At 45.2% G+C, this 13,508-nt stretch overlaps 1 protein-coding gene and 1 long non-coding RNA gene across 8 annotated transcripts in view; one reads left to right on the top strand and one right to left on the bottom strand.

Annotated features, from left to right (window-relative positions):
• The window catches only part of LOC139050000 (uncharacterized), a 58,967-nt gene extending 56,980 nt beyond the window's left edge, over positions 1–1,987 (bottom strand). Inside the window, exon 1 of the long non-coding RNA XR_011508700.1 lies at positions 1,371–1,987. This is a non-coding gene — a long non-coding RNA (uncharacterized lncRNA). The remainder of the gene's footprint in view (positions 1–1,370) is intronic.
• LOC135920554 (store-operated calcium entry-associated regulatory factor-like) overlaps positions 1–13,043 on the top strand; it is a 32,473-nt gene extending 19,430 nt beyond the window's left edge. For 2 of the 7 annotated variants that reach the window (XM_070525996.1, XM_070525995.1), the window contains exons 6-10: positions 3,371–3,481; positions 6,799–6,904; positions 10,528–10,631; positions 10,689–10,727; positions 12,878–13,043. In XM_070525996.1, coding sequence (XP_070382097.1) covers positions 3,371–3,481; positions 6,799–6,904; positions 10,528–10,631; positions 10,689–10,727; positions 12,878–12,903 — 386 coding nt within the window. In that variant the 3' untranslated portion in view covers positions 12,904–13,043. The remainder of the gene's footprint in view (positions 1–3,370; positions 3,482–6,798; positions 6,905–10,527; positions 10,632–10,688; positions 10,728–12,877) is intronic. The other 5 variants (XM_070525999.1, XM_070525997.1, XM_070525998.1 and 2 more) reach the window with 5 other exon arrangements.
• The last annotated feature ends 465 nt before the right edge of the window (positions 13,044–13,508 follow it).

Raw genomic sequence — 13,508 nt, 5'->3', positions numbered from 1 at the left:
TCTTCAGGCTACCTTTCAAGCGTAAAGAACTTGAACGGTGCTTAAGGTAAACAGGACAAATATTTAATTTCAACAGTTCCGACCGGTGGACCGATCTTCAGGGTTTGCAAGAAAATGTGTATATATACATATATATTGGTCAACACGACAACAGTACTTTTGGGAAGACAGTAAATACTATTTCTGCATAATCATTCATACTAATGAAGATTATTATCTATATTATTATTATTAGAAGGAAGAAGTTTCAAACGTGATTCATTTGATAATTACGCATTAGTCACCGCATAACTCTCAGAACCAATCTGTATCCAGCGAAACAAAGAAATAAAACAATCAAATAAACAACACGTCTGAAGTCACGCGTAAATCTGCGCGAGAAGTCCGTTTTAAGCGACGGTAACTATTCAGTGTGATTGAAGATCTCTCTGGTGCACGGTACTACGATGCGGAGCTCTTTTTCAAAAGTCAGAGAAGTAAAAACACAGTTTGAATGCTTGCGAAGCCCGCCGGCTACGTACTTTCATGTACGGCGGAGCGGACAGATCAGCCCTACTACCCCTGCTGCCACCTTGCGCAAAGCGGCGGCAACTCGAGAGCCATCGCGTATTGCATGGCGCATTGCCGGAGCGGCGCCGTTTCGCCAACTCTCCTATTCTACCACCGTTTGCTGTAGAAACGGAAGCGCGCTTTGGAGACATCCGACGACTCGGCCAGCGAGGAGCGTCGGCCGTTTTGGAGCGCGAGGGTGGCGCCATCTATTTCGTGCATGCGCAGTACGCGCGCCACTCCGATGACGTCATGAGCGGCCCCTAGCGGAGTGTGACATGGTCTGCTAACGGACGCCGCTATGGCCGCGAGCATGAGCCATTAATGGGCCAATCGAGATCGAGAAATTCGATCCCGATCGCACTTCATAATGATCAAACTTGTCTCGTGCAACACGCGGTTCAATACTTGATACAACTAAATAAATAATTAGGAGCACAAAAACATTGCGATTGCGGAAAGGAGAGGGGGAGTCGACGCAAGAACAGTAGAAGCTTCTCGAAGCTCCGACATAAGGCGACCGCTAAGTCGCCTAATTTACTAATAAATCACAAGAGAAACAACACTAAATTAACGAGCTCCAGAAAGACAAGCTCGAAACAAATAGTGTAGAACTTGTCGCTTCACCTGCCTACCTGCCGAAGCTGCGCAGTTAGACGAGCAACGCTGTTTAAACTTAACAAGACCGCCTTTAATTACGACAGCCGCACTTCAGTGGCGTTTTCTCAAGAGACACGAAGGCGTACACATCTATAAGTTCGTCAGCGGGACGCAGACGACAACTACAGCAGAGAAGAAATGTTTTGCTCATCAACACTTACATTTCGCGGGCCCTCCTCCAGTAGTGCAACGAGCAGCGATGTTGATCCGGTAGAAGCACACAAATATACAATATCCCCGAGGAGCACACAATGTTCACCACTGTAGTTGCAACATTCGCCGGTCCGCCAGCAGCAAATGCCATCGCCCAAGCCAATGGGGTCCATGCTTTCCCGCCAAAATTAAGGAAATTCGACCCAGCAGAAGCACACCAATATGCAAACCCGCCGATTAACGTACGTCCACCCTCCCAGATGCCTATCGATGCAGTCGAAACTCACACAGTTAATCCACGAGCACTGATCGTCAGGCAGCGAGCCCACACGGAAGTCCATCGCTTCCCGCCAATATCTCCGCCAAGTTCAACGGCCGCCAACAGCCAAGCGAACCCACCGCGCTAATGGCTTGTTTACCACTTTCGACTGTTTCAGTTGCAGTTTTCCCGCGCGCCAGCATACCACGTGGCACGATTTAACCAATTAGACAACCCTTGCGCACGGCACCCTGTGGCAGCGCGGGCACTGGGGCCAACGACCCTAAGACCTTGGACAAGACCTCCTGCATTTTCTTAGGCCTTCCCGGGGGCGACAAATCTTGGGTAGCTTGGAGGGCGCCACATTCCCAGCAAAGTAAACACGTTTTATGAAGTAAGGTTGTAGGGTCACGTCAACTTTTCTCAGTAACATTCAATGCGGCAGTGACAATCTATAGTGCGCGGTAACAGTTGTTCAAGCTATACCAACAACTGATAACCATTCTTTATTAGCGTGGCGCCGTCGCGGTGGGCCACTGGCTCCCAAGCATTGCAGGGAGACTTTGTAGCATAGAATAAATGCCTTTATTCTATGATAAATGGATGAAGCTTTAACTTGGGGAATTAGCGGTGATTGTTTTAGTCGCGGCCGCCTACCGGTGGCTTGACGAGAAGCGTGGTTGAGTTGTTGAAATGTGAACGATTCAGACGATGGGGTTGTTTTCTACGTCGCAATGGTGTCTTTACAGTGTACACCTGCTTGGGTGGAAAACGACGACTGCGCCTCAAGTACGCTGCTTTCAGTTATCGAAACAGTACGATCTGCCTTTATATGACGTGATCAGTGTGGGGTCACTGTGAGATTAGTAGTGCACACATTATGGAGACCATGTGACATGTAAATGCTTTCGAAAAACACTGCGGTTATCTGTCGGTAATCTTGCTCTGTTGTGTCAGCGTGATTTCTCTGCGAAAGAAAAAGGGAAAGTACTGAACAAAGTTTTTTTTTTTTATATTGGAAACAATATTCGATTAGTATAACACCCGAAAGCTTGTTTGTTTAACGAACGTTTGTTTAACGAACGTTTGTTTAACGAACGGGCCGATGAAAACGCTCAAGCCTGAAGAGGTGCGAGGATTGATTGTGGCACGTCTGCGCCATTACCGTCATTGCCGTGTGACCTATAATACCAGGTTACTCTATTGCGGTCACGTTTCGCTTTTGTGGCGTCGAATCCAAGTGTTTCGAGGAAGCCGAAAGAGTCCTTGCTGCCGGTCACCGTCTGTTGATCGCGGTCTCGCAGATTTGGGCGACGGAGTCGCGGAAATAGTTTTTCAGGCGAGCCGGGAATTTTAAAAAAAAAAAGGACGTGTTTGTGCGCAGCGGGCCTCCGAAAGGTGCAAGTACTTGTTGGAGGAGTTGCTGCACTGCTACATGCACGATACTTGACTGTTTGAGACCTTCATAGGCAACTCCATGCAACAACCCGTACGTGTTGCAGCATATCGCATGTGTCTCAGAATATATAGGCAGTAACGTCTGTCGTGCTTTCAGAAGCTATATGCGGATATTCCGCGCCGATAGAACGAGGCTAGAAACTGTAAGGTTACCTTGTCAGTGTGTCGTGGTATAAAAACACACGAGAGTTCCGTTTGTGAAATGGGGTGTATACGTTCTTTCGATAGTTAGCTGATACGTGTGACGAGGTCGTCTGCGTCCAGTGACCTGCGTTTGTTCGTGCCTCGCAGCGCGCAGTGCTGGAGGTAGTGCCCGGACTTTGGTACGCAGCAAACACCAGCCGCCCGCAGGAACTCTCAAGCCTCGGCGACAGGCAACAATAACAATCAATCGGACTACAAGTTGAGTTTCTTCCAACGGGTTTTCAAATTTTCAGTGAAGGTTTTCTCTTGGGCAAAGTCACTCTTAGAAGCGTAAACGAACATGAAAACGAATTGAGCCACTTGTAATGGAATTTAGCTGTGTGCACCGTGTCGGTATAAGAAAACTAGCGGCATTGTACGCAGGTCGATCGAACGCTCCAAAGCTGGGACGAGCGGTGTTTGCCGTAGCTTCTAAACTTCTTGCGAGCAAATAAACTAGCAACTCACCGCGTTGAATGAGAAAACAGCACCTTCTGCTTGTGCCACGCTAAACTAAACCATGCTATAAAAATTATATATAGATATATAAGGTGTTTCAGCGAACACTTTCAAAATTTTTTTAAAGGTTGCCTGTAGCACAGAACACAATTCTAGTTCATGAGGTTCTCTACTCGAAGCGGCGGACGCTAATTGCACATAAAATTGAAATGCATAATAGACTAATTAACGAAATTAACTAATCACATTTTAACTAATTACCTTATGATTCATATTGCAATTAACAAATTGTAGCCGTGGAGTTCACAAGGCGGATCCACTTGGAACGAATTCCCAGGAAGACTCCAGTTTCGAGATATTAATCCGCAAACTTTGCGGAGAAATGCATTGGCGTTCCAATTACTCGTGTGCTTCAATGCATACAACGACGCTTTCTTTCTTTTTTTTTCAAGTGAACTAGAACATGCATTTCTCCGCAAAGTTGGGGAATTTATATCTCGAAACCGGTGTCATCCTGAGAATTTGTTCCAAGTGGATGCGCCTTGCGAACTCCACGGCTAAATTTGTAAATTGCAATATGGGCCATTAGGTAATTAGTTTAAAAAATAATTAGTGATTTTTTGTTAATCAGTAGATTTTGCGTTTCAGTTATTTGTGCAAGTAGTGTCGGCCGCTTCGAGTAGACCAGCTCATGAACTAGAATTGTGATATCTGCCACAGCCAACCTTTAAAGACTGTTCAAAGTGTTCGCTGAAACACCCTGTAGATATTGCTTCGCGGCATAGCATGTGTCCCGATCAACTTCAGACTTTGAGAGAGTTATCATTCCTGCTACCGTGCATGCAGACAGACGTACATGAGCAGGAATATTCCTGCTGCTTAAAGCATTGGTAACACTAATGCTGGGGCAGAAAACTATCAAGAAACAAAAAACCCAATAAAGCTTCAGCGTGTATCAAAATAGTTACAGCGAAGCTGCATAAATCTAGGATACCGGGATTCTTGCGCGTCCGTCGACAGAAAGCTATCAATGGCGCATACCCCCGAAAGCAAGCAAAAAAATGAAATGGCTCGTACACCAATAAGGCAGAGGCTATAAGTACTCAGGAAAGTGTAACGAACAGTACATACACTCTTTGGAATCAAACATACAACATACAGAACAACGTACGCTTCAATAAAGAACAAGTTAAAAAAAATCACCGCCCAAGCACTCCGTACAGATGGTTAACCGGCGAAGCTGAAACATGCGGCCCCGGTGTTTATCACTGGGTTAATCCCAATGGTTCATTAAACGACGGCTTGGTAGGCTGGACAAGCCTGTTCTTGTGCCCAGGCTGCAGCATCGGCACGGCGTAGGCGAGCTAGTTCCTGATTCTGCTCGCGGCGTTGGTGATCGAAAACTGCCTGCTCCTCAGGAGTGCCTATGACGCCTGGCCTACCCATTTCGGAGCCTCAGCGAAACTGCTGCGCGCGCGCTCCGCTGCAACGAAATGCAACTACGTCACTACCAGCGCAGCCAATCGCACGACGCTTTTTTCTTTTTTTGGCGCATGTGGTTTGCGCCGCAGTTTTCGGTGTACAGGCGACAGACGGACGGTCGAATCGGCTAGCCATATATAACTTCGCTATAAAGAAAAGCATCCGAACCACAAAATTAATTATAAGGCGCTCGTAATAGCAGTGCGAAGCACGTGGCGCTCCCCGCATACGTTTCTCGGTAGAGATCACTGTTATATATATATATATATATATATATATACTGCACCATTTCAGAAATGCTATTGCCGCCATATGTTTATGGTAGACTAGTACATACGTAACTAACTTCGAGCTCAATTTGGGTTCTTGCATGACGACATATATATATCTACATATGTCGTCATGCAAGAACCCAAACTGAGCTCGAAGTTAGTTACGTATGTACTAGTCTACCATGAACACATGGCGGCAATAGCATTTTTGAAATGGTGCAGTAACAGCAAGGTTACAGGTGTAATAAACGAGTAGGCGACCGATGCTGTTTCTCGCGCTCTTTCGTTGCCCTCCCCACCCGCGCTCTCTCTCCCCCTTACCACATACGCTCACCAACTCTACGCAGTGCCAGCGAAGGCTACAGATTGCGTCCGCACTACTAAAGAAAGGCTCCTCCATTATCCGCCCTGATTGTCCTCCGTGTGAAGCTGAATAGAAGCTCCATAAAAAAGTTTAGTGCCCCTCGAAGGGCAGGGTGGCCAGACACACTACTATGGGAGAGCCAATCTCCGTTTTCCGCACACAGTCGGCTCTCTCCATGTTGGCGCTCTCGTTCCTCGACGACTGCCCAATCGACAGCTCCTGCCCCTGGTGACGTCACCTGGAGCGCCCTGTTGACGTCACGACGCACGAAGAAAGCGTCTGAAAAGCCAGGAGAGGAGCACGGGATTGCTTATTTTTTTTTTATTCGTGGCGGTCGCGCGGCGCGTAGCGCTGCCGCATTCCCCATAGATTATGGTCACAATATTCTCTTCGCGATGAGTGTGTTTGTTTGAAATCTGCAAAAAAAAAATTCAAGAGTTTTGTTTCATCATCGCAGACAGTCAGTGCGTGATGAATATTCTCAGCTGTCGACCTACCGCAAGAAAGCTCGGGGTCACAAGGGGACGAATTCAACTATATCTTCATTCGTGAAGATATTTTGTCAGTGGCCTTACGTCTGCGCTAGTAAACGCTGTCATAATCTGGTGGCGCCTGGCTTTAGAACTACAGTTCACGAGGGTTGCAATGTAGGCTTGTTGGTAATGCATCTTCAAGGGGAGTACGGTAGCGCGATTCAAAGACGGGACAAAAGAAGACACAAAGGGACACACATAGCGCTGTGTGTGTCCCTTTGTGTCTTCTTTTGTCCCGTCTTTGAATCGCACTACCGTACTGCCCTTTAGAACTACCATTAGCGTACAACGACTCGCGGCAACTTGTAGCCTTCGTATCCGTTACCGAGGATGCGGAATACGTTCTGTCAGTCGGAACACAGATACTATCCACAGGCGTGATGCGCAACTTCGCAATGTATGTGTCTTGTCGCATCAACTCGGCAGGGTGCGGTCCGGTAATCTCGCCCGCAAGGACATCAGAAGGACCTGGCTTCTGGACTGGTGCGGCTACGGGCGGTCTACTAGGCTACCTGTTCGGGAATAGGGGCTGGTAAGTCGAGAAAATGCCATTGCCACGTTACGATTGCACCATTCCCCAAAATGCACGATAGAAGCACTTCATTTTCGTTTAACCCGTTCCCGCGTTGAGCCCCGGCGTGGCTCGGCGTGGCCGATCGAACGAGCACAGCGAAATGTGAGAGCGAGCGCGCAGCGCGGCGGGAGATGAAAGAACGCGAGGTGGAAAGTGGAGGAGAGTGGGGCGAAAGAGTGAGGAGAAAAGGATATCGGCGCACGAGACTACGAGATGGCGCCACAGTATTTGTAATCTCACTGTATAAGCGGCGCGAATTGTGCAGTACTTTCTGGATTACAGCGGAACCTTCGACGAGTCATGTATGAAAGCCGACGTGCTTGACCCGCAGATCAGGGGTGCGATGTTGTACGCGTTCCAAAATAGAACGGAGGCGGTTCGTTCTTTACGTCATGAAATAGGCGGTATGTTCCGTTCCGTTCGTCCGATAGCAGACGACACGGAATGATTGACAGCAGATATCACGTCACAATTGACGTCATGGCGTTCGGCACGGTTCAAATTGACGAATCGTATTAGGCTCGGTGGAACGAACCGCCTCCGTTCTATTTTGGAACGCGTACAAGATCGCACCCCAGATTTTCGACGATCGCCGACTCTGATAGCCGCTATCGTGGTGCTTGAGCGTCACTTGTTTTGCAACGTGCCGCGCGAGACATTTTGTCCGCGCCAGCCAATATATCGCGAAGTCAAAAACACGTATGGAGCTGCGCTCAAACTTTGCATTGGGGAGTATCGTAATAGTCTGTGATTTTTTTTAACTGACCAACAAATTTATTATGTGCATCAGTATAGTTGTACAAAAGATGCGGCCCACATATCACCATCTCTGAATGCATATTTCGCACCCCATCTAGACGTGCACACCTCATCCAATGACGACCGCTGTTGACTTCTTTTTATAAGTCAAGTGTTATTGACGTAAAATTAGCACCGGACTTAGGGTTCTTTTTCCATTGTTTGCTTTTTTATTTGGTCTCTTTAGTACAAGCATTCGCCTTTCACATGCCATTCGGCCTACCTTAAATCAGAATGCTATGTCGTAACTTCCATAACAGGCTCACCTCATTAAACTTCCTCATTCACAGCAACATGAAATATGCATTGTATAGTATGGGTGTGCGAATATTCGAAAAAAATTAAATAACCAATCAAATAACGGCTTATTCGCTTTGGTACTTGAATGAAATAGTCATAATTCGTAAATGCAAATGTCTTTTTAAATATTTTCAATAGTTTAAAACCTCTAACTTATACAGCTCAACACAAAATTAGAGTAAAATCGCGATGAATTTCATCCCAGCGCCCATAGTAGACATAAAACGCGAGAACTTATGCAGTGGCGCAAGCTCAGAGAGTCTAACAATTCCCTTCCGAGTAATGTTCATTTGGACTACCTGAACAACTTCTGGCATGCAGACAAACTGCTCATTTGATCCGAATGCTCCATTTTTGATATTTAGAGAAACAATACTTCACAACGTCCCATGTTGTGACATAACCTGTCATGTCCAGCGTCAGTCAATTCCATCTTAATCCTGTAAATTTCTTGTTCCCATAGAACTACCTCTGCTTTCCTCGATTGTGTTTTCCTTTCCTTGGCACCTATTCTGTAATACTAATAGACAACCGATTCGCTCCTGTACAGACTATACATGATCTGAGTAACTCTGCTTCTTTCTGTTTATCGTAACTAGAAAATTATGTACCTGCATATGCTCTGTTATCCGTTCTACAGTCTTCCCTGTTTCGTCTATGTTCCACTCCGTCGCTTGTCGTGAGGTCCTTGACATCTCGCCTGGCGAGGGAACAGGATTTCATGATTGGTAGCAAGCCTCTCGAAGCAGTTAAAAGAATGTTGACCTAGGCCAAGTATTAGCATACTACCCTGATCACAAGAAGGAAATCTTCCCACGTATCAATATGGCTCGTAGTGCCTCTGGCGAGCACTGTTTAGTTGTGAATGGCAGCTTATCAATATTCGTGGAAACAAAAGTGTATTTAACGAGTACACTCTGCTTGCATATTAACACGTACATAAGCTGAAGACTGGAAAATCTTGTTATACGGCCACATTTTTGTTGTTGTTCCACAAAACGACAATTTTTACATCTCTTAGAAACCGGCACATCAACGCTAAAATAAAATAAAAGGAAAGCTTCCTTGAAAATTCTGCAACCTCAACGAGCGTCTAAAGCTGATAAAATTATTAGCATGTTGCAGGTTGCTCATCAATACGTCGCTCTTTGCGAATACGACTCGTACAAAAGTCACGTAAACGACATAACCAATTAAGGCAAGCTGTTCTTTAACATGTTGATGTCTGCTTTAAACACGCTATCAGGTGCGGCTTAGTAAATTCCAGAAATTGTAGAGTAAAATTTGTAACTTTGCTCTCAGCATTTTTGAAATTTTGGGACCCTAATTGTTTTTGCGACAGCAATATATGACACTGCAGGCGAATTTCTACCGTTGTCGTCGGCGTCGCCATGACGTTCCGTATAAAGTCCATGTGCGATAACAGAGTTTTAGCGGCCGGACCGCTGCAGCCACCTGGTGTTGTAGAGCTCAACCAGACAAACACAGAGCTAAAATTGCAGTAACCCACTATATGCTGCTTCGCTGCTGGTGCACATTTTCGGCAGCGGCGCAATTCCGTTCACAATTACGCCGCTGTCGAAAACTTACACCCCAGGTAAGGAGAATATAGTAATTGGCTCTGTGTTTAGGTGGTTGAGCTTTGCACCAGAAGCTGGCGCCACCAATCTGGCCGCTCACGTTTGCGTCCCCGCTCATCCGGCAAAACGCCCGCACTTGCCGGAATATCGGACGCACCAAAAATTTCTCTTCCGTATGTTGTAGGTGCAAGCGGAAGCTCGCAAGGGTGAGCCAAGAAGGATGGTGGCTTGACACAGCGGTGTTTTAACGCACTCGCAAGGGAGGAACGGGGGGGGGGGGGGGATGATGCGCGCTGTCTTCTCACACGTGCACTTAATTGGGGGTGGGGGGGGGGGGGAAGGGGCAGGTTAGACCGTGCAGCTGCGGCAGCTGAGCGCGCGTCCTATCTTGGAGGCAACGTGCGCTGGGTTCAAAGGCTAGCCGACCAGGGATAGCTGATGGCTTCGTGTGCGCCTAGTTCTCGTGAGCCCAGTTCGCATTGAAGCGAGAGGAAACACGAAGGGCAATTCGCCCGCCACTGCTGCCGCTTTTCATCACACCAGCGATTCAGTAAGCGATTGTTTACAGCGTTTTGCGCTTCTGATATGACTAACGTTACTTCGTATAGCTGTCTAATAGTCTGCCACCATGATCAATGGTTTGCCTGTCGTGACTGACTTTTTCCTCGTTTTTCAACTCGTGTATTGCAAAATGAAATTTTTGTGTCAGTCAATAATTAAAATGACTTCTTTATTCAAAGTCCAAGAAATTTTATGTTAATCACTTTAGCTGTGAGATACAACTTCTATGCTTTATGTAATGCTTTACAACATTTAGAAAAGTCTGAGTCGTGAAAATTGCGTTAATTTGCCATCTTCGATGAATAACACTACTCACTCCCAACGTATTGGCAATGCTTTCAGCGACACAGGCGAAAGGACAGTGCATGCTGCTCCCATTGAAAGAACTTTTGAGCCGGCGTCGTTCTTTGGAAACGCTTGTACGAGTGACGGATACACAGCTACTGGTAAGGTCACAGAAAATTTTGTAGGGAAATATTTGAAAGTTTTTTTTTACTTTGCAGATGTTGGCAACGTGTTGAGCGATGTGATTACATCTGCTGGTAAGGGACGTATACCATATATAGACATATACTACGAATGAAGTTGCGCAACAGTGAATGTATTTAAGTTCACAATTAGCATATGTAATTTATGATTGAAGTAGTATGAACCTTTGGATAGAAGATGAAGCGCAGGAGCCTGGCGAGTGGAGAAAAGGAGGATGAAGTTGGAATAGATGTATACATGATCGACAGACAAGTTCCACAGTAATGTGTTAAGTCTATTGTGTACTTCTAACTAGGAAAGTTACAATGATAATGAGTTCACCTTGAGAGTGTTTGAAAAGACGTCAAAGAAATATACTAACTTACGTCATCTCGAACAAAACATTTAGTTGTAACCTACCTAATCAAAATGTCAGAGAACTTCACGTTGTCTGTAAAAAAATGCTTCTTTCAATATCTTGAAGACGTTTTCATTGTTATTTGTATATCTGCGCATATTGCTGTCTTAGTTCTATGTTTATGCTGGAGCAGTGGGTAGTTATATTGAGTAAAGTAGGCTTTTTTTTCTTATTCTTGCTGTCATTTTTGAACTGCTCTGCCGTTGCGTTCTGCATATATTTCCCAATGGACCTCCCATCAGCCAATAACGCTATATATCTAATCGCTATTGTGTAGTTTTCATATTTGTTATACCTAATAAAATTAATATGAAGCATAAACAGAGCAAGATAACTTTATTTGGAATCCGGCGATTGGGAGGCCCGGGCCTGGGGCTGCCTAGATGGCCACTGGGAGCTGCTGCTCCCGTGCGGCCTCCATGGCTCGCTGGACGGCCCAAAGTTGGTCTTGAAGTTCTGAGCTGAGGCAGCGGCTGAATTTTAAGATATCGAAGAAATCTTGGCTTGTGAAACGATAGGAACTAAACAACATAAACACAGAAGACAGCTGGCAGTGACACTTATTTCAGAAGCTGCACACCATGACATCACAGATTGCATCACAATCTTTCTGAAGCTAGTTATTTGTTAATTACCAAAATAGAGCCTTGCCAAGTTAAGCAGTAAAGTGCCAAATTGGTCCATCTTTTTAGAATTTCATGCACAAAAGTAACACAATAAAATGCAACACAATATGACATCACACATTTACACCACGAAATTAATCTTCACATGAAGCTTTTTTATCCATGCGACATAGGCTGCACCTTGTAGTTGTATTTACATTAGCAACTGTTCTTGCTCGAGTAAATACCCATCGAATACTTTAATGCCGTTTTTAATATTCAGTAACCCATAATGAAGCACATCCAGTCGGCAGGAATATGCAGCCTTGATAGCGGAGTTATTTATATAATAAACTGTCACTCTTGCGTAAAGGAGTTATTGAAACACCATGTCTTTCTTTTTTATCATATTTTTTTTAAGGACACACTTAAATATCCCGCACTTTTGAGGGCATAACTCTGCCTCACAATAATCATCAGCCTAGCGTGCATTTTTGTGATCGGAAATTACTGTGGTAAAGATAACGCACACAAGATTGTGATGCAAAGTAGCGCCCTAAACAGCAAGAACAATAGACTTAATTTCCAAAGACTTTTACGAAATTATTTCAAACTGAGACTGTTTCATCTCACCGTATCATCATGCGAAGCCATTGCGTAAGACCACGCTCGGAAGCGCAGTGAACATCTCGAGCTTCCATTAGTTACTACTAATGCGAATAGCATTCTTGGCATACTTGGACCAGTTTTCTTTCTGGATAATCTATCCACCTATTCCATAAAATATAAGAGCCAATCGCCATTCGCATCTGTGCGTGCCACAGAGTGTGTGCCACTCTCCAATAAACCTCCTTCATGCCAACTTGGGTCACTGTGTACACGCCACTGGGTATGCATGTCCTCAGGGAAGCTTGACAGCATGCACGGACTTCACGGTGGGGCGCAGCATGTCCTCAGAGAAGCTCGACAGAGGAGCCTGGCTGTGGCACATGCCTTACATGACGCATTTTGGCTACTTGCACATTCGGATAGTCATCACAGATGAGGCCTGCCCGATCTTATTTATTTTTGCAACATTCCAAAGAATGCAATGGCAAGCAAGTGTGACATTAACATGCTTGGCATTCCTTGAGATTGTACATGTCAACGCATGAAGCAAGCGGAACACATGTCATCTTTCTTTTTTGTTTTTTCGTTTCAGGCTTTGGAGGAACCGACAGGAGGTAGTCGTGAAATGTGTCGTTGTGACTCGGCGAATAAAAATTACCAGCGCATCATAATTCAAATTATGACATCATTTACTTTAGCTATTTAAAACAATCACAATAGGATAAGCAATGCAATAAAAATTTGATGTGATATCAAAAGTGTGCCGAAAATACAATTTTTTTTTTATTGTCACTTAGGCATTTCTCAAAGCAAAGCATGGCGCACATGTGTGCTTGCGCCTTAACAATGGCCTGACATTACATATAAACTAGAAGCAAAAGTCACCAGGTCCACATACCCAAGAAAACATTTCGAACAAGTGTCGCATTTGCACAACTATGATTGCTTGCAATGGCGTCATCGTGGTTTCACTATAGTGAACTTGAGAAGCTGCAGGTTGATGTAATCCAGCTATCCCCAGCAGCATGGTCGAGAGCCCGGTTCAGTCTACAAGCGGTTTACTGATAAGACGTCACATGAAAGCCATCTGGAGACGACTTAAAATAATGTTGTGATTTGGGCAACGCACATGCGCACACACACAAAAAAAACCCAGGGATATTAGAGAAAGAAGGAATCACAAGATCAAAAGGAAAAAAAAAACACAAGCATGCCATTGGGAG

The sequence above is a fragment of the Dermacentor albipictus genome, chromosome 9 (genome assembly GCF_038994185.2).
Source record: "Dermacentor albipictus isolate Rhodes 1998 colony chromosome 9, USDA_Dalb.pri_finalv2, whole genome shotgun sequence".
NCBI lineage: Eukaryota > Metazoa > Arthropoda > Arachnida > Ixodida > Ixodidae > Dermacentor > Dermacentor albipictus.
This window is presented reverse-complemented; position numbering and strand designations above follow the sequence as displayed.